The sequence below is a fragment of the Chrysemys picta genome, chromosome 4 (assembly GCF_011386835.1).
Source record: "Chrysemys picta bellii isolate R12L10 chromosome 4, ASM1138683v2, whole genome shotgun sequence".
Taxonomy (NCBI): Eukaryota; Metazoa; Chordata; order Testudines; family Emydidae; genus Chrysemys; species Chrysemys picta.
This window is the reverse complement of record NC_088794.1, coordinates 95,689,026-95,709,027: the sequence shown is the minus strand read 5'-3', so window position 1 is coordinate 95,709,027 and position 20,002 is coordinate 95,689,026. Positions and strand designations below refer to the sequence as shown.

General features: G+C 46.2%; 2 protein-coding genes across 3 annotated transcripts in view; one reads left to right on the top strand and one right to left on the bottom strand.

The window, feature by feature from the left end:
* The window catches only part of RMDN3 (regulator of microtubule dynamics 3), a 103,422-nt gene that overhangs the window by 10,351 nt on the left and 73,069 nt on the right, over window positions 1-20,002 (bottom strand). The window lies entirely within an intron of this gene.
* Window positions 1,672-5,570, top strand: LOC101937394 (cytochrome P450 1B1-like). The gene has a single exon (XM_042849480.2). The coding sequence runs from the start codon at window positions 2,320-2,322 to the stop codon at window positions 3,907-3,909; it is 1,590 nt and encodes a 529-aa protein (XP_042705414.2). The 5' UTR covers window positions 1,672-2,319; the 3' UTR covers window positions 3,910-5,570.

Sequence of the window (20,002 nt, the reverse complement as noted above, 5' to 3'; positions counted from 1 at the left end):
GGCTAGGCTCTAAAGGGTTAACTTTAAGCTTTTTGATGAAGTCTGCAGATGAGCCCAGATCTGATCAAGTCAATTTCTTTTTCTAAACTAATTGATTAAAGCATGTTCTGAAAGCACACCTATGAAAGAGGTTGGGCAACAGAACTGTTCAGTTTGCCTGTGCAATTATAAACAAGATTCTAACAGCTGGGGGTGAAATTTATTAGGTGATTCTACCTACTTCTCTCCCTCTCTGAGTATTATGAGGATTCAGTAGGTAATGGCTGTAAAACCCTTTGAAGATGTGATGGTATCATCATCACAGGATGTGACCAAAAAATCTACTTGATTTTTTTTTTAACCATACACCACAGAAAGCTGTGGAGGTGACTAGACTGCACAGGATCAGTTCTGACCCTCTTCGCTAGTACTCATCTCACAGCTGCTCTCTCCCCAACACACTGTGCTAATAATCTTTGATTCTTCACCCCCACCCTGTTAAGGACATTCTCAGATACTCTTTATAGACCAAGTTGAGCCATTAATAACACAGATATCATATGGTTATAACTCACACACCACTAAGGAAACATACCTGGTAAGGGAATGAATTCTGACAGGCACCTGTGGCATGAGAGGAGGATGCATGTTTTTTATCTTGTATTTTGTTTTGATTTTATTTGCCTCTTTATACCTCCTGGTCTGAATATTTTGTATGGGCACAACTGTATCCATAACTCAACACTGAATGGTAAGAGTTAGCAATACTTAGCTCATATATCTGGCTTTTCATTTCATCCATAGACTCTAAAACACTTTATTTACTGACAGAGAAACTGAGGGATGGGGCAGCTCTATGATTTACCCAGAATCACACAGCAAGCCCTTGGCAGATCTGAGAACATAAGAGAATACTGTACCTCTACTTTTCCCCATCACCCTGCCCAGGCTGACTCCTCCATGTTCTATACCTGGTCTTAAGAAACCCATGAACTTACAATGTATTCTACAGGTAACTTCTGCAGATGTGCTATCAAAATACTTTGCACTTTTGTAACTCCTTCCATCTGGGGATCTCAAAGCCCTTCACAAACATTCCAGCCCCATTTTATAGAGGGAGGAAGTCAGGCACAGAGAGGATGTGACTTGCTTAAGGTTAACTTACAGCCAGTTATTGACAAGTTTCAGAGTAACAGCCGTGTTAGTCTGTATCCGCAAAAAGAAGAACAGGAGTACTTGTGGCACCTTAGAGACTAACAAAAAGCTTATGCTCTAATAAATTTGTTAGTCTCTAAGGTGCCACAAGTACTCCTGTTCTTCTTTTAGCCAGTTATTGTTAGAACTCAGGTGTCCTCGCTCCTATCTCATGGTAGACTAATCTCACTGCTTGGATATTAATTACATGTGATGCTTGGTAAGGGTGACAGAGTGCTGGAGAGATACCTGGCCCTGCAGGTGAGATGCAGGTACTTCTTCATAGGCTGTCAGCCATTCAGCAGCATCCTCTGGGCAGAGAGGGAGGGGCGGCTCTATACTGCAGCTTCTGCTGCAATTAACAAACTTGGAAGTTAGAAAGCGACTCTTTCAAAGCACAAAAGAATACCCCTTCCTTGTGCTGAAGTCTCCCAGTGGGGAAAGGCTGTTAAGGCGCCTCACAGAGACTCGTGATAAAAGCTCTCTTCCTCCTGCTGCTGCTGCGGGAACCGTGTTGCCTTTGGCACAGGGAAGAGTTTGGAAAGTTGCAGACTTTCCTCTTTTGATGGATGAATCTGCTGTTTCAATTCTCCCCGGGACGAAATCACGTAACCGTTTCGCACGGACTTTTCGGGGGACTCTGGGACCACCACAATGGGAGGAGAGAGGCTCAGCCCCTTTCAAGGCAGCTATAAAGCCAGGGCATGCACCCTTCCAAATCACCAGAGCAGAGCTGAGAGAGGGATCTTAGAGAAGGTTAACACAGGACGGGACTGAAATTACTAGGCAAAGACACAGGCAAAAAAAAAAAAAGCGCTCTCTGGTACAGAGTCTCAAGGATCAACCTGACAAAGCAATTTGAAGAAACTCATTCGCTCAAGCAAAAACTATAGGAACTCAGGATGAGACTATGAGACCCTGGAAACTGCGGAGGGATCTATAGGCTGAGAGGAGATTTACTGGGTGTCCAAGCTCAATAAGGAGCCATCTCCCGGGGAGCGCACAAGGGAGGTTCCTAGACGGTTCAGGTGCTGAACTAGTGACTGGCTGGACTGAAGAGATTTCCCCCCAGATAGTTTGGGGTCACGAGAGGCTCCCTAGACTTTTCCCCAGGCCGGGACCCAGAGTCTGGGCGGGATCAGCGCTATGGCCACGGGAGGGGAGAGCAGCGGCGGCAGCCCTGGGGAACCAGCCCCCTGGCTCAAGGACACGGTCCGGCCCGCCCTGCTCCTCGCCAGCGCCTTCTTCCTCTGCCTGTGGGCGAGGAGGCGCCTGAGGCCGCAGAGCGGGAGCCCGCCGGGTCCCTTCCCCTGGCCTCTGGTGGGTAACGTCCTGCAGCTGGGCCGCCTGCCCCACCTCACCTTCTGCAAGATGGCCCAGCGGTACGGCGACGTCTTCCAGCTGCGGCTGGGCCGGCGGGCCGTGGTGGTGCTCAACGGCGAGGCCGCCATCCGCCAAGCCCTGGTGCGGCAGGGCGGCCAGTTCGCCGGCCGGCCCGACTTCCCCTCCTTCCGCCTGGTGTCCGGCGGCCGGAGCATTGCCTTCGGCCGCTACAGCGAGCAGTGGCGAGCCCACCGCCGCCTGGCCCACGCCAGCCTGCGGGCTTTCTCCACCGCCAGCGGCCGCAGCCGGCAGCTCTTCGAGCAGCACGTGGCGGCAGAAGCGCGGGAACTGATCCGGGGCTTCCTGCGGCGGGGCGCCGGCGGCGCCTACTTCGACCCGTGCCCGCTGTTCACGGTGGCCAACGCCAACGTGATCTGCGCCCTGTGCTTCGGCCAGCGCTACAGCCACGACGACGGCGAGTTCCGGGCGCTGCTGGGCCGCAACGACAAGTTCGGGCAGACGGTGGGCGCGGGCAGCCTGGTGGACGTGCTGCCCTGGCTCCAGGCCTTCCCCAACCCCGTGCGCCGCGTCTTCCGCGACTTCCAGGCGCTCAACCAGGAGCTGCACGACTTCGTTAGGGCCAAGGTCGCCCAGCACCGGGGCACCTACGACCCGCGACTCACCCGGGACATCAGCGACGCCGTCATCGGCAAGATCGAGCAGGGCGGCGGCGGGGCGCAGGAGGGGCTCAGCCGGGACTACGTGGAGGGCACCATGACCGACATCTTCGGGGCCGGCCAGGACACCACCTCCACCGCCCTGTGCTGGGTCCTGCTGCTGCTGCTCAAGCACCCGCACCTCCAGCGCCAGCTGCAGGCTGACCTGGACCGCGTGGTGGGGCGGGACCGGCTGCCCACGGCCGAGGACCGCGGCTGCCTGCCCTACCTGGAAGCCTTCATCTACGAGACGCTCCGCTTCAGCAGCTTCGTGCCGGTTACCATCCCGCACGCCACCACCGCCGACGTGGTACTCCAGGGCTTCCGCATCCCCAAGGACACGGTGGTCTTCGTCAACCAGTGGTCGGTCAATCACGACCGGCACAAGTGGAAGGACCCCCACCTCTTCAACCCGGCCAGGTTTCTGGACGGAGAGCAGAAGCTGGACAAGGACCTGACCTGCAGCGTCATGATCTTCTCCATCGGCAAGAGAAGGTGCATCGGCGACCAGCTCTCCAAGCTGCAGATCTTCCTCTTCACCGCCATCCTCTTGCACCAGTGCACCTTCGAGGCCAACCCGGCCGAGCGGCTCACCATGGACTGCATCCACGGGCTGGCCCTCAAACCTCTGCCCTTCACCGTCTCGGTGAAAATGAGAGACACCCCTCAGAGCTGCCGGGCTGGGGATGCCCAGTGAAGAACCACCCTACTCCGAGCCCTCTGGGAGCACCCTGCTTGCTGCGCTGGGCATGCCAGCTCGCCCTGCCTACACTCAAGAACAACAAGGAGTCTGGTGGCACCTTAAAGACTAACAGATTTATTTGGGCATAAGCTTTCGTGAGTAAAAACCTCACTTCTTCGAGCAGATCTCTCCCAATGGGAACGCTCTCTGTATAGCTTTAGGTAAGATCATTGCTTGTATGAGGGGTTTTCTCCCCCGCGCAGTTACTCCCTTTCCCAGAAAAGTCAGAAGCCCTTCGCGGTGAATTTTTGTTACCATTTTTGTTACCTCCCCTTTGAAAGCCTCCAGCCGGTAAGGAGGGAACAGAAAGCCCCCTTCTGCCCGCTGCTCCCCACCAGCCTTCTTGCTCAGTAGTCTTCTGTCTGCTCCGTGTTAGATCAGCTCTGACTCCGATGCAGTTCCATTCCATTTCCGATTGGTAGTGACAGCATGTGGAGCCAGAGGCGATCTTAAAACAGCACCTACTGCCAAGTGAGCTGTAGTTACCTTGATGATGCCTTTTTGCAGGTCCGGAGTCTCAGCGATTTTCGCTTTCTAGAGATCAGACGTTTCCGATCTCTGGCTGCACAGGGGAAGTCCTTCAACCTGGCTTCTGTATGTGGCAGAGGTTTGAGCAGCAAGCTTAGCCTGAAGGCAAGAAGGATTGAGAAAAGAAGTGCTGTCTCTGCTAACTTCCCTGAATTATTGTTGACATAAAAGGGTCGGCGTATTCGCACTGCCCCTTATTAATACTTCAGAGCCTTACAACAGCTCATAGCAAGAAGTGAAGGGATCTAGATTAATAATGATTTATTCCACGTAAAGCAGACCATGGGAGTGTAAACCACCTGTTAAATGTACACTAACCCCGCTAGAACTGCATAAACAAACCTACTAGTAGGCAGTCGGGTACTCACCTGCCCTAATTATTTGCATTCCGATTCAGACAATGAGGTATAATTTTCCCTTCCCCGGAGTCTAAATTTTAATTCGACCGGGTATTAAATGGTTAATACGATTTACCGGGAGCCTTGCAAGAAGTTGTGTTCAGGAGTTGACACTGTGACATTAACTTTGGCACGAGATCAGCATCTCCATTATGCATATAAACAGCCCAAGCACAAGTTTGGGTTGCCTTCAGATTGCAGCCTCTCCGTACAAAGAGTGTCTTGATTGTTTCTTGCGGGGCGGACAAAGTAAATTTGGCAGAGCCTGTCGGGGTTTTAAACGCTTCACTAACGAATGCAAGGAGGTGAAAGTCATCCTTGTTGAACGCCACAGCAGACTGCCAGGTTTTGCCTTCCGCTGAGTCAATCCTTGGGGAACAAGTGTGTGTCTAGCTTGTCCTGAGTTACTCTCTGAGCAGGAGAATTCAAGCTGAGTAGCACTTCCTTCCCGGCAGTTTTCCCCTCTGCCTGGCAAACCCAGAGCTTGGAGAGCCTTTAGCTTATCTAGATAGCGCTGCATGCTCGCTGATATTTTACACTCTCTCCCCCTACGATTAAGCTTTGGACACAAATACATTTGTCTATGGTGCTTCTCTGAGTTATTCTTTTGTAATATGAATGATTTCCATTTTAATTCATGGAATAACAAAATGTGACTGTCCTTTCTCAATAAAATATCTTTGGCACAAATGTATTATTGCATTGCTGGTTTTGGTTGGTTGGGGGAGGGAAGCAGGGGAGCGTAATTTGTTCCTAGACTGCGTTTCCCTGCTCTGCAGAACTACCCTAAACTTGGCCACAAAGATAGCCAGCAGAAAAATCTTCCAGCAAGTAGCATATGAGGCTCCATTGCTGGGGGTGCATGTGTGCATGCTCCTGGCCTGAAATCACTATCCCAAGGACAAGGATATTAGGGGGGGGACAATGTTTTCCAAATCCTCATGCCCATTGAAACAGCAGGGATCCCAGGGGTTGTGTGTAATCAATGGCGATCATAGCCTGGGGAGGGACTGAGAGCAAAATTGTGCACTCCATTTATTATTTATGGATAGGGCTCTACCAAATTCACAGTCATTTTTGGTCAATTTCATGGTCATAGGCTTTTTTAAATTCTCAATTTCATGGTTTCAAATATTTATATCTGAAATTTCCCAGTGTTGGTAACCAGGGAGCCCCGACCCAAAATGGGGGGGGGGCTGCAAGACTATTGTAGGGGTGTTGCAGTATTGCCACCCTAACTTCTGTGCTGCTGCTGACAGGCGCTTCCTTCAGAGCTAAGCAGCACAGACTTGAGGGTCCCATGGTATAGGGGGGTCATCACTTTTTTGGGGGGACAAGGCCAGCCTTACCCATGGGTGACTGCCCAGGGCCCCATAGTCAGTGGGGTGCTGCGGTCCGTCCACACACATAGCCCAAGGTCCCTTTATCCCCTGAGTGCTGGGCCCAGAGCCGGGAAGGGCCTGGCTGAGGGCAAGGACTCCAGAACCTTTGTAAAAGTGGGGGAGGGGCATGGGTGCTGGAACTGGGATGCCTGGGGGGCCAGGGCCCCCCTTTCTAACATGGGTGTAGTTTGGGGGCAGAGGTGGCATTGCCCCCCCCCCCCCATACTGCAAGCCTTGGGCAGGCATGGAGCAGCAGAAGGGGCTGTGCTTCGTGGTGGTATTGACCCGCAAAACTGCAAGCCTTGGGCAGGTTTGGAGTGGCACGGGCAGGGGCTGCACTTCACAGTGGGGGAGCTGATCACCGTTATCAGCTCCTCTGCCATGAAGAGCAACCCCTACCTGCCCCCACCGAACTATGCCATGTTAAAAAGTGGCAGGTATGGCCCCCGCCTCTCCCTCCTTCCCCCCAGTTCCGGCACCATTGGTTGGGGACACCTCAGCCGGGGGCTCCTACTAGGCTCCAGCTAATAGTCCCAGCCAGGCTAGGGAGGGACTGGACAGGACTTCCATTTCCCCCACATGGGCCATGAGTCCCAGGCTGGGTCAGACCCACCTTTGGGAACCTCTGCCAGCAGCAAGAAGCTCTGTGGCTACTCCGTGCTGTGAGTCCCTCCCCCCATGACTGCAAAGCAACGGGGGCAGGAAGCGGGGCAGGGGTGCTGACCTTCCTGAAGATGGGGGAGGTTCCCAGAGGTGAGTCTGATCCGGCCCCGGAAGCAGCCCCCGCAGGAGAAGAGGAAGTCCCATCCCTCCCAGGCCTAGCAGCTATAGCCCAGCACATGATAGGAGCGCGACTGAGGTGGCCCCTGCCACGCCCCCTTGGGCAGCACATGACTCCCACATTCAGAAACTCCCTAGAAGTGGGAAGGGACACAGGCACCTGGACCATGGCTTCATCCCGAGGCCCGCTCCTGAAGCCCCCGTCATTTGTGCCTCTTTACCTTCTTCCCAAAGGACACCTGCTGCTCGCACCTTTTTACTCCCTCCCACCACCCACCACTTGTGCCACTCTTTCCCCCTCCCCCCCGCCTGCCAAGGAGCGACATGCGGGGGGGGGGGAGGGAAGAGGCGGAGTGAGGGCAGGACCTTGGAGGAAGAGACAGAGAAGGGGCAGGAAGAGGAGCAGTGTGGGCAGGGCCCAGGAAAAAGAAGACAAGTGGGAGTGCGGCCTTGGGGCGGAGTGTGGGCAGAAGTACTGCCCAGGCATCCTTTCAGCAGCGGAGGCGCTCTAAAGGTGGCAGGCTGGTGCGCCTCCAGAGGGAGATGTGCCACATCCTGTTTGGGTAGGCTTAGCCTTGGCCTCTTATACCCACTGCCCATGCCTGCCCCTTCCCAGCAGATTTCACAATGGAGACCAGATTTCATCATCCATGATGCATTTTTCACAGCTGTGAATTTGGTAGGGTCCTATTTATGGAGCACCTACAGTGAACAGGTAGCATTGCACAAAGCTAAGAAGACAGGGTCTCTGCCCCAGGGATTGTGATCTTGCTCAGATACAGACAGAACTATGTGAGGGCCCATGTTTGTGGAGGAGGGAAATTGTGTAGCAAACACACTTGTCAGGATTCACACAATCAATGTATTTTAAGGATATGAAGGAGACAAGGGGCTGGTAGGTGCAGAAGAAGAGTGGCTTTTCTGAGTTCACAGGGCAGCACTGAAGAAGGCACAAGTGTAAAGTGGGAGACTAGAAAGTGGCAGGTAGAGGGGGGAAATGATCCATTAGCACAGTGATACTGACGAAGGCTCACAGCCATAAGTGGTTCTGTAATGTGTCTCCTGGCAGCACATGATAATAATTAAATCACACAGTGTTTTAGTAACCAATCTAAGTTATTATTAACAAGTCAGGATGCTTTTACTATGTTATTAAGTATCAACTTGCACTATGTTATTAACATTTGCTGTGAGAATTATACATTATATATATATTCTATACAATATCATAAATGAAACTATGAATTCACACAACTGTGGCTTTTTTGAGTAATTACTAATTTGGCTCTTGAACCACAGGTCTGCGTATCACTGCCCTAGCATATGGCCTCGATTCTTCACAGTAAGGGCTGAACTTACTGCTCTTGAAGTGGGGAAATCAGGGTTCTCTTTAAAGGAAATAGAAGGTTATCCTGTTAACCAGAACATTTATGTGATTAAAGTGACAGTGTCTTACTTATGGATACTTAGGGTAATTTGGTACTTGAGAAAGTTATAATAGCACTGTTGAGGGCTGAGCTCTGTTGTGCTAGTCATCAAGGGGCTGCCCACTTGAACCTACACACCTCCAAGACAGAGAGAAGCCTCAGCAGGAGAAACAAATCTATACACATATAGCTCATTATTATATATCCTAGCAGTGCCAGTGTTAGCCCAGTGGGGGCCCCAACCAGGAATATTCCCGCTCCATACTAAAACAGGCAAGTTTTTATAATAAAAAGGAAGTAAGGGTCCCCTTGAGCTGCTTGGGTCCTAAGCAATTGTTTAGTTTAATTATGCCTAGCCCCGGCTCTGTATCCTAGCAACTCCAGCCCTAAGAGAACTTGTGAATGCTGCAGAGAGCCCACAGGTCCCCTGCTATTGGCTCTCCTTGATTCCACCTACTTCTACTGGTCTCCACTAGGAATATGTCCAGAATAGGTTAATTTGTGTTTGCTAACACATTTCTGAATAACACCTCTTACCTATTTTAAAACTCTAGTTTATATAACTTACCCTGTTTAAAGTGGCCATTTGTTGAACATGCAGGTGTCTATTCTAACCCAGAACAAGTAGCATGGCTGTTACTCTAGTTCATCTGAGATGGTGGTGGTATGATCCAGCCCTACAATCTGATTTCCTGCAAGATCTCCCTCTCACAGAAATCTTCTTTCAGCCAAGACTCCGCTCAATCTTGTAGGTTGAGTGAAAGAGAATGGGCTTTGAGTAGGCAACTCCTTAGTGAGTCTGGGGTGGCTACATTAGTGAGAAGTAGGGGGTACACAAGTGACTAACCTTGTTCAACCCACCTCACTGTCTGTAAAAACTTTAGCTCAGTCTTCCCCTGTGTTCTGTGTCAGCTACAGACTTCAGAAAAAAATATATTTGTAACCATTTACCTTTTTTTCCCCCCCTCACTCTGCCTATTCTGTTAGGCGCTGTATAAATGCAGAACAAAAAGACAGTCTCTGATCCAGGAACTTACATTTTAAGTATAAAGTTCAGAAGGAATCAAAAAACCTCAAAAAAGGACCTAAAATAGCTTTTTCTATGTATAAGTGTCATTGTGTTAAAGTCAAATGCTTAGGCCCTTCCTGGTGTTGATCCTGTGTGCCAGGTGTGATCCCAATTCTCCAAAACTATAAATAATAAATAAATGGAGATACCCCATCTCCTAGAAGTGGCCCCCTCAAGGATTGAACTCACAAGCCTGGGTTGAGCAGGCCAATGCTCAAACCACTGAGCTATCCTTCCCCCCCCCCCAAATGACTGAAACCCTCAGGCGGACTTGCCTACCCTTCCAGCTTCTTGCTGGGCCATGTAGCTCCCCACCCTCCCATAAGATGTCTTCATCCTTTTCAGCTGTCCAGGAGGATATGGCTGCTGATGCTGATCCTTCTTTCCCTTCTTCCCCTGCCAGGTACTAGAAGGAGTTGGCAAGAAGAGGAGGAGGAGCCTAGGAAAGTGAGGAAGTCAGAACTTAGTGCCTTCTGCTCCCTCTATCCCCTTATGGAACTCTGAATACCAAATGCGGGAGAGGAGGAAGAGAGCAGAGCTAGAAGGAAATCTAAGCTTGAAGTCTTTAAATCAAGATTTGAGGACTTCAGTAACTCAGCCAGAGCTTACGAATCTATTACAGAAGTGGGTGGGTGAGGTTCTGTGGCCTGCAATGTGCAGGAGGTCAGACATGATGGTCCCTTCTGGCCATAAAGCAGGAGCGACAGAAGTACTCTAAAAGTGTGTGTGTGTGTGTGGGGGGGGTGACAGGTGCCTGAACCGTGGCCCTGCCCTAAGTCCCTGCCCTTCCCCCCCACCCCCCAAGATCCCACCCCCACACCGCCTCTTCCCCTGAGGCCCTGCTTCCACACTGCCTCTTCCCCCCAAGACCCCACCTCACACTCACTCCTCTCTGTCCCTTCCCCCTCCTCCCCCCCATTGCTTGCCCTTATGGCTGGTAAAAAGTGGAAGGGCATTCATTTTTAGGCAAACACAATGCAAATGAACTCTCTCCTATCAGTCTCAACCACATATGATCCAGGAAATGAATTATTTTTCTTCATGATAAATGGAGTCATCCATCCCTTTTCTCCATCCAATTTGACACTGAGTCACCAGGTTCTAGACCTGAGTAACATCTGTTGTAAAAGTGTTTATAGCTCTTTTAGCCTTTTATCCAATTTGGGTACCCTCTTCAGGTCTGGTCCATATGAAGATAGATTCTTTTCCAAAGTTTGAACAGTAGTTCTGAGTTGTCTTCCCATCAGGACTTGTGCTGGACTATAGCCAGTAGCTGCTATTGGTGTTGATCTGTAACTCTCAAAAGCGAGGAATGGATCTTCCTGCTGCAGGATTTTCTTAAGTGTCTGTACAGCTCTTAGCCTCTCCATTCACTTGTGTGTAATGTGGACTGCTAGTAATATAATCAAAATCATTTTTTGGTCAGAATGACAAATTCTGCTGCAGTGAATTGTGGTCATTGCCTGTCACTAATTGTTCTGGAACAGTCAAGTCAGCAAAGCTGCACTTCAGTTTCTCAATAACACTGAAACATGTTATGTCTTTCAATTACATTATTTATACATATCTGGAAAAATAGTCCACAATGACCAGGTAATCATGTTCTCTTAATCTGCAGCTAGTCTCTTCTAAGAGCTCTCAGACAGAGGGATTTATAAACTGCATAATCCAGCATTGTCTCTTAAATTGATTTGTACTGGATCTCCTTTAAAAACTCCAATATCATAAAATCTTCCTTCTTTCTCATCATGGCTGCCGCACAGCAGCTGACAAAGTTGTTGGTCTTTGATCATGTGCACTCTGAATGCAAAGTGTTTGTAAGTTGTTTCTGTGGTGAACTGGCCCATGTAGTTCAGAATACCTCCAGAGCTCGTCAGAACTGTGTCAAGTGACACCATCACTTTCAACCCCACCCCTGAGAGCGAATAGTGAGCTAATAGTCCTCTCAGAAGGAACTTGACTCAGGAGCTGATGTCACAATTTGAAAGTCAATAGTCTTACCATGAATATTCAGTTTCACTCTCCAGGCAGGTTCTGTTTCATCACACATGACAGATCCCCAAAACAATGGCTCTTGATTGTAATACAAGTCAGCTCCCTGACTGCTTTGGTGCAGCAAACAACTGCAAAATGTCCATATTTCATGCATGTATTACACCATGTGCCTCTGACTGGAATGCTCTCTGTATGTGTGTATATATATATCTCCTCAATATATGTTCCATTCTATATGCATCCGAAGAAGTGGGCTGTAGTCCACGAAAGCTTATGCTCTAATAAATTTGTTAGTCTCTAAGGTGCCACAAGTACTCCTGTTCTTTTTGCGGATACAGACTAACACAGCTGCTACTCTGAAACCTGACTGGAATGCATCATCTCTTGGGATCTGACTTTTTCTACCCTTTGTGCATGTAGGCTGGAAAATGTCCCTCTAAGCCACAGCGTTCTTTTTCCTTGCCCCAGGGGTTTTATGACAAATTTTAACACTCAAGTGTCTGTTTATAGCTTCAAAACTATTTTCAGTTTTTTAAAATTGCTCCTGCCTTTTGTTCTGTAGTTTGAATAATTCTGACTGTTTTTCTATCTGTATAGCTGTGGCTAGGGTTAAATCTCTTCAATTGTAGCTGCTGTTTACCCAGTAACCAACTAGTCTGATATTTTCATGTTTTGCATTCCCAACATCACAGTTTTCAGCCAATGTAAGCAGAGCTCTTATAAACCATTGAACATTTCCCCCTGGTTCTTGAATTCTCTGGTGAAAACATGCTCTTTCATAAACCATATTTCTCTGAGGTATAAAGTATGCATCAAACATAACCAGAACCCTTTCATAGTTATCTTTGTGACTGTCTTCAATGAAGTCCAAGAATGTAAAGATATGCTTTGCTTGCTTCCCCATAGCATAATTTAAAGATGATACCTGCATATCTCCAGTTTCTTTGTGCAGCTTGGTAGCAATGCAAAAGCTTGCAAAATATTGTTTCCAGTCTATCCATTCTGAAGGTTTGTCAAAGTTGAAGTTCTCTGGGGCATTGAAGAGTGGAATATTGATAAGATCCTGCAGCCTTTATTGCTGTTCTTTCTGTCTGCAACTTTTGTTGCTCTGTTCGCAACCTTTATTGCTGTTTTCCTTCTGTTTCTATTCTTAATTCCGCAGCTAACACCATGTCAGCATCCTGTACAGATGTGGATTGGTCACACAGCTTGCTTATACACATCAGATGTGTTCATCATAAGATCCTTTAATGCTCTCCAGCTATGGCTGAGGGTCATTTAAATAAGTATTTTACACACACTGTCATATAGTGGCTGAATGATATAATACAGTTTAATATGCCATTACACTCTCCCTCCCTCCCTCCCCCCCCCCCCCCCAAAATCACACGTACTTAAGATTCAGGATAGCCAAGATTCAATGCTGAAGCAGTATGGGTTTAAGGATCAATATCTCACAACTCAGGAGTCAAACCTGCTTACCTTTGGCAATCAAAAGAAATTACTTGTAATACTAGGTGAATCAAAATAAACTCTTCTCCATATAAACGCTAACGAAAAAATTTCAAACTATATTTAAAAAAACAAGTTAAAATGAATATATGGACAGAAATAGGATTTCTAAAGTAGCACCTTCTTAATGAACTTATCTACTTCCTGTGCATCTTTGAAACAGACCTGCTAATTTCAATGACTGTAAGCACTGAGGGGAAAGGGTGGGTATACCTGCAAGCCTTTACTAAGAAGCTCTCTGGATAAGTAGAACACTTCATACCTAGGGCTATCTGACACTGTGAGGAATACATTTGCACACTTTTTTAAAATACCAAACCATCTAAAACCCAACCAATTCATGCTATAAAAACCCTACTGAAATGGATTCCGTTGATTAAAGTACTGCACTCAATTGTGACTTGCAAGCTTTCCCAGTACTCCTTCCTGCCAGCATCTGCTGAATGCAGATATCATTGCTTATGGGGTGAGCTTCATAATTTCCACTAATCATAAAGGGGGTAGCAATAGGTTAATCATTGATCAACTTTTTCTTGTTTTTTTAAGAGGGAGAAACAGAAGGTAGGCTGGAAGAACAAAACTCGCAAAGAAAGTGTAGTACAACTACCCTGCCATGATCCTAACAACTGTTTGCCAGAAGCTGAGCATGGGCAACAGGGGATGGATCACTTGATGATTACCTGATCTGTTCATTCCCCCAGAAGCACCTGGTATTGGCCATTATAAAAAGCAGGGTACTGTGCTAGATGGACCTTTGCCCCAACCCAGTATGGCCATTCTTATGTTCTATAGGTAAAGTCTGTAGATCGGAAAACAACACAGCCAATGCTTCTTTTCAGCAAGCAGTCTATAGTGGGACAGATACCTCACACTGGTGCAAGTTCTCCCAGTGCTTCAGCGATGCTTCAGCCATGAACGATTTCCTCAGCCAATCCCACACAGATACACATGAGAGAACATCTGTTGGCCCTTTCGCCACTTGAGAGATGTGCTCTGTTTATCTGAAATGCTAGTTATTGCAAAGGCTTTTGAGAAAAAGTTCCTCAGAGTCAGCTTGAAAACGCGTGCAAGGGTTTAATGCAGCTGAAGTGGTTTATTCCACTGGATAGGGAAGGAGCTCAGAATTTGACCGAGACCATCTGCTCTGAAAGCAAAGGGCTGGAACTATTCCAGTTACAGCTTGCTTCTTGGAGCTCTTAAAAACTACTGGTCTATGTGGGGGGCATATGTACCGTACCCCTCACATGCTTTATGTAATCCCAAGAATATCTCAAAACCATTTCACTATTTAAACGTCATTAAGTACATTATTCCATATCCAGACCTTTTGTTCATTTTACAAAACACATCTGTATTTGGAAGCACTGTAGAATAGGTAAAGCACTGTTATATTGAGCAGGAATTTTATTCCTAGCTCTGGCACTGACTTGCTGGATGATCTCTCACCTGCAGTTAGTCACTGTGACGTTACTGACATAATCTGGGACCATACAGAACATGGTTGCAACCAAAGTCCTGTAGTGGCACCAAATCTTGTATAAAGGGGTTCAAATGAGGTGTCTAAGACAAGGTTATGGTTTGCTGGTTATGATTATGCTGTCTATAGGTGTGTATCAATTTTGTAGTTAAAGTTATAAATACTGGCTCTATACTGTCTGTATTTCAAACTTATGCTATGCTTCTGGGAAACTTCCCAGACAAGTTGGTGTTAGCTCTGCCTAGCCTGCGTGATGGCCCATTAAGGACCATCAGCTATACAATTGACCCATTGAGAGAAGGCAAATACGCCTTGCAACTCAGCAAAGTATGCAGGGACTGGCCCATGTGACTCCAGACTCCATTTTGCTGTAATTTTCCACAGTAAGGACAAAAAGATGTTCTTACACCTGGAAGACTATAAAAAGGCTGATGCCTCTCCTCCATCTTGTCTTCAATCCTGCTTCATACCTCTGGAGGAACTTTGCTACAAACTGAAGCTCTGGACAAAGGACTGATGACCCATCCCAGCTGGGCTGTATTCCAGAGACTTGATTTGAACCTGCAGTTTATTCTATCTCTGCTACAAGCCTGAACCAAGAACTTTGCCATTACTGTATGTAATTGATTCCATTTAACCAATTCTAACTCTCATCTATATCTTTTTCCTTTTATAAATAAACCTTTAGATTTTAGATTCTAAAGGACAGGCAACAGCGTGATTTGTGGGTAAGATCTGATTTGTATATTGACTTGGATCTGGGGCTTGGTCCTTTGGGATCGAGAGAACCTTTTTTCTTTTATTGGGGTATTGGTTTTCATAACCATTTGTCCCCATAATGATGGCACTGGGGGTGATACTGGGAAACTGGAGTGTGTAAGGGAATGGCTTGTGGGACTTGTGGTTAACCAGTGGGGTGAGACCAAAGTCCTCTTAGCAGGGCTGGCTCCAGGCACAAGCTTACCAAGCAGGTGCTTGGGGCGGCCACTTCAGAGAGAGGGGCGGCACATCTAGCTGTTCGGCGACAATTCGGCGGACGGTCCCTCACTCCTGCTTGGAGCAAAGGACCTCCCACTGAATTGCCGCCGCAGATCACGATCGCGGCTTTTTTTGTTTGTTTGTTTGTTTGGCTGCTTGGGGCGGCCAAAACCCTGGAGTCGTCCCTGCCTCTTAGTCTGGCTGGTTTGGTTTGCCTTAGAGGTGGAAAAACCCCAGCCTTGGGCTGTAACTGCCCTGTTTAAGCAATTTGGCCTGAATTGGCACTCTCAGTTGGGTCCCGCCAGAACCGCATCGTTACAGTCACTCCAGCATTTTGTGCTTGATTCCTCACCTGAAGTCTGGGTATAACATATACTACGTCACAGGGGAGATATAAAGATACAATAAATATTTGTAAAAATGGTTGGAGATCCTCACATGGAAGGCACTGTATAGAAATGCAAGAGAAATATTTGCCAGGCTGTCTAAACCTATTATATCCTTTAGAATTAGATGTATGGAACACAGTAGTTCTCAAACTTGCATCGTCTCTGTACCTCTCATTGTGCTGTCTTGGTACCCGTTCAGCAGACAGAATATACTTTTGTAGGGGGCTTTCTAGCAGCAGAGGGTTTGTTTGGTCAATCTCTTTTTTGCTTTTTTTGTCTGCACTAAGAAAACATCTCAGGTGGAAACCAACACAGAACTATAAACCTCCAGCATAACTGGAAAAAAATTTTTGGAAGGCCTGAACTGGAATCTTAAAACTTTTGTAGAACTGCCATGAGGGAAATTACATGGAATACAACTCTTAATATTATGTTCTTTCCCAACATTTAGCTTCTTAATTCAATCTGGCAAAGTGACTTGCATTTTTTTGAAATGTTCTTTCCCATTAGTGCACAGAATTAAAATCCCATAAGCAGTGAGCAATTAAAAAATGCATAGCTCAGAAATCACTGTTTTCTTCTTCTGGTGCTATTAATTCCTTCATGCCAGTCTTTTCAATACTACTTTAAAGTGCATCACTAATTACATTGGTGGATAATATATCCAAAATAAAATTGTATACTGTGCTCTTCATCACAATATCCAAGAACCTACATAGCTTCTTGTCCCAAAAGAACATAGAAATTATACTAAACTAGACCTGTGGTCCATCTAGATACCAGATGCTTCAGAGCATGGTGCAGAATATGCCAAAAGGAGAATGATGGATTAATCTGCCAGCAGAGGAAGTTTCTACCTAACTCCAGACAGTTTGTGGTTGGTACATCTGGTCAAGATTTTTGGCAGAACAGTTTTCCAATGGAAAATGCAGTTTCATCAAAATCAAAGCACTTAAGGTGAATGTGTTGATTTTGATACAATCTGAGACTCATTTTGATAAGGCAGAAATATTTCATTTCAAATTTATATTTTCAATTCATTTAGTTATATCTCTATGTTCTATTAACTGCATTATAGTTATGTATGATATATATATATATATATATATATATATATATATATATATATATATATATATATATATATATATATTTGTTTCAACATTACCAAAATTAAATGTTTCAATGTTTCCAACTCTAAATTTTTCAGAATTTTGTTTATGTGAAAAATTTTGAATTTTGATTTTTCCTTCCAATTCAGAATGAAAACAAGTTTTGAAATGTTAGAATTTCTCAAATAGTGGAAATTCAGTTTCCTGACCAGCGTGAGAAGTTGGCTTATGCTCCCAATCCCGAGTTATATTTTACACATATTTTATAATTGTGGATGATCTTAAGAACAGCATAAATACCAAGGGTGAGACTTGGGGCTACACCTCTAAGAAGTGCAGCACAGAACTCGCAGCACAGGTTGTGTCATTAAGTGGTTTTATGTCATCTTTGCACCTCCCTATCCTGGGCTGTTTTGTGGGTCTGGAGAGGTCCCCAAACTAATACAGACAATCCTGGGGGGGGGGGGGGGGGGGTCTGTCTAAATTACATCAGCTTCCTTGGGCTTCAGCACTACCCAGAATCTCTGCAGGGCTGCATCCCTGCCCCGAGCACCATGCCTCCCACACCTTGTGAGGGGTCCTCTGAGGGCAGCCTTAAGGCTGGCTTCTTCAGTGCTTGCTCAGGAGGAATCCTCCTTTGGCAGGAGATGGGTTTTTTAGGACTCATTTATACCATACTGGTCCTTTTATCCAGCATAAAGAGGCTAGAACTGGGAGGAGGATCTCACCCCTTCTCAGCCCTTTTTAAACCCTACCAAGTTTTCTCTCCCTCCTCCCAATGAGATCTTCTGCTAATTAACTTACTTCAAGATTTGTTGCTTTTTAAATTCATCGGCTGTCCTTTTGTTCTTGTACCATAGGGAAGGGCAAACAGGAGTGCCCAGCTTTTCTAAACCAGGTGGTACTTTGTATATCACCAGCATGTATTTCCCTTTTTGTCTCCTCTCTAAACTAAACAGGCCCAACCTTATCACTCTCTTCACACGAAAACCTCTCCATGTGTCTAATCTTTTCATCACCATCTCTTCCCTCTTGTCATCGTACTATCTTTTACCAGAAGGTTTGAACAGTCCACACTGCCACCCATCTTTTTCCTTATTTGTTCTTTTGACTATTTGCTCCTCCAAGTCTCTCTCTGCTCTGTTAATTGCCATTTTACCTGCCCCAGAAAGGCCCATAAACTACGTGTTTGACTTGGACTAGATTTGTATGTTGAATAATTCCTTTTAATAAATAGTAAAAGTGGGGACTGGGATAGAGGACAGCCACTGTCAGGAAGCCCGAGAGAGAATGAGCCCATCTTCTAGCACTTTGGGAGGAGAAGAAATTGATAACCAACTTGATGGTGCAAGTTTCACCCACCCACAACAGGTGCTTTGAGTGTACTGATCACCATTGTGGGGTACATAGGAGAGTGTTCATCTTGGTGGCAAACTGTTACAAAGACCCTTCAATTTTCCTTGTTTTCCATTTAAATAATATCAAATATTGTAAAGAGTATAAATGACTTAAGAAAACAGTTCAAGTTGTTTGAGTAGCTGGAAATATACTGCACAGCTGTTCATTTGAGTAAGCTATTTCCTCCCCAAAAACACAGTCAAGAGTACAAAAAGTCTTAAACCATTTGAGAGGAGCGCACTTTGGTATTTCAATGCTTTCCAAGTAATTTAGGGTGTGGGAGTTACAGTCAACCACCACTTAGGAAACACCAGGATTACACAGGCTTATAGATATCCTCTATGTATAGTTGCTTCAGGCCTAAGACTGCTGTAAATTATGAATTCAGCTTAAAAAATGTCCGTGCAAAAACTTTACCTGCTCATCTGCCTTTGCCTGCCTCATCCAAAAGAGAAGTGACTGCTACAATGTCCCCAAGGTCATCATACACAAAAACTAAGATATTATTGAATATGGGCAGAAATAGAACAGTAGGTTTTACATCCCTGCTTGGGCATGAAGGTCATAATTCATGAAAGTCCCCATCACACACACACACCCCTTCTGTGAAGATAAAACCAATATTTTACAGCATACTGTTACATATTGATTTATAGTGGGGTGATTTTAGAATTAATGAGAATGTTTGTTAGTGCAGAACACATCTGACTTACATCTGTAATAAGGCCAGGAGCAAATGCAAATTGACTATAGCTCAAGAACTCTGCTTCTTTCACAACAGTAACCCACAAATGCAAGCAAAAACCAGCAGGAACAAACACACAGTATTTCAGCCTCCAACGTGGCTTGTGGTAGCTGACGCACTGAAAACGAAGGGCATATTTCTACTGCTTCTCCAGTTTGCAAGTGTTTTAGTTCTGCTTTTAAAGCAAAGCATCTTTTGTATTTCTTCAGGCAGGGGCAATTTTCAAAACGTGTATGAAGTACTTAAAAGAAAGAAATATGCCCACCTAGATCCTGATCCTGCAAAGAATGCCGGGGGGGGGGGGGGGGTGGCGCGGGCGCGAGAGGCAGGCAGAGCCCTACTGAAGTCAATAGGGATCTACCAGCATGGAGTAGCTGGCAGAATCGGGGCCTAAACTAGAATCTAGGCTAGGAGAAGGAGCAGGGTGTCAAAACATAAAAGGAAGGTGGAATGGTGCAGTTGACTGACAGCCTTTTGGACCAACAGCAGAAGTGTATTATCAGGACTAACTGATTTAAGTTTGCTCACTCTATTTCTGGTGTGAGTGCCTGTTTAACCTTTGTAATCATGGCATAAAAATCTTTTCACCTTTACACAAGAATTGCCAAATAGCCTCATTTAGAGGGACAATTTATATTTATCACAAAAGAATATTATATCGTATGATTATTGGATCAAACACCACAAGGCCTTACATCATATTTAAGAAAGGAAATGGTTTACTTTGTCCAATGAATGGGTCAAAGCTATTTTCTAATTAAACTCAAATAAAAACTACGTACATAAACAAGCCAGCAATCAGCAACTGTTTCAAAATGCAGAATTTTAAAGCTCTAAATCTCATTTTCCTCCTGCTCT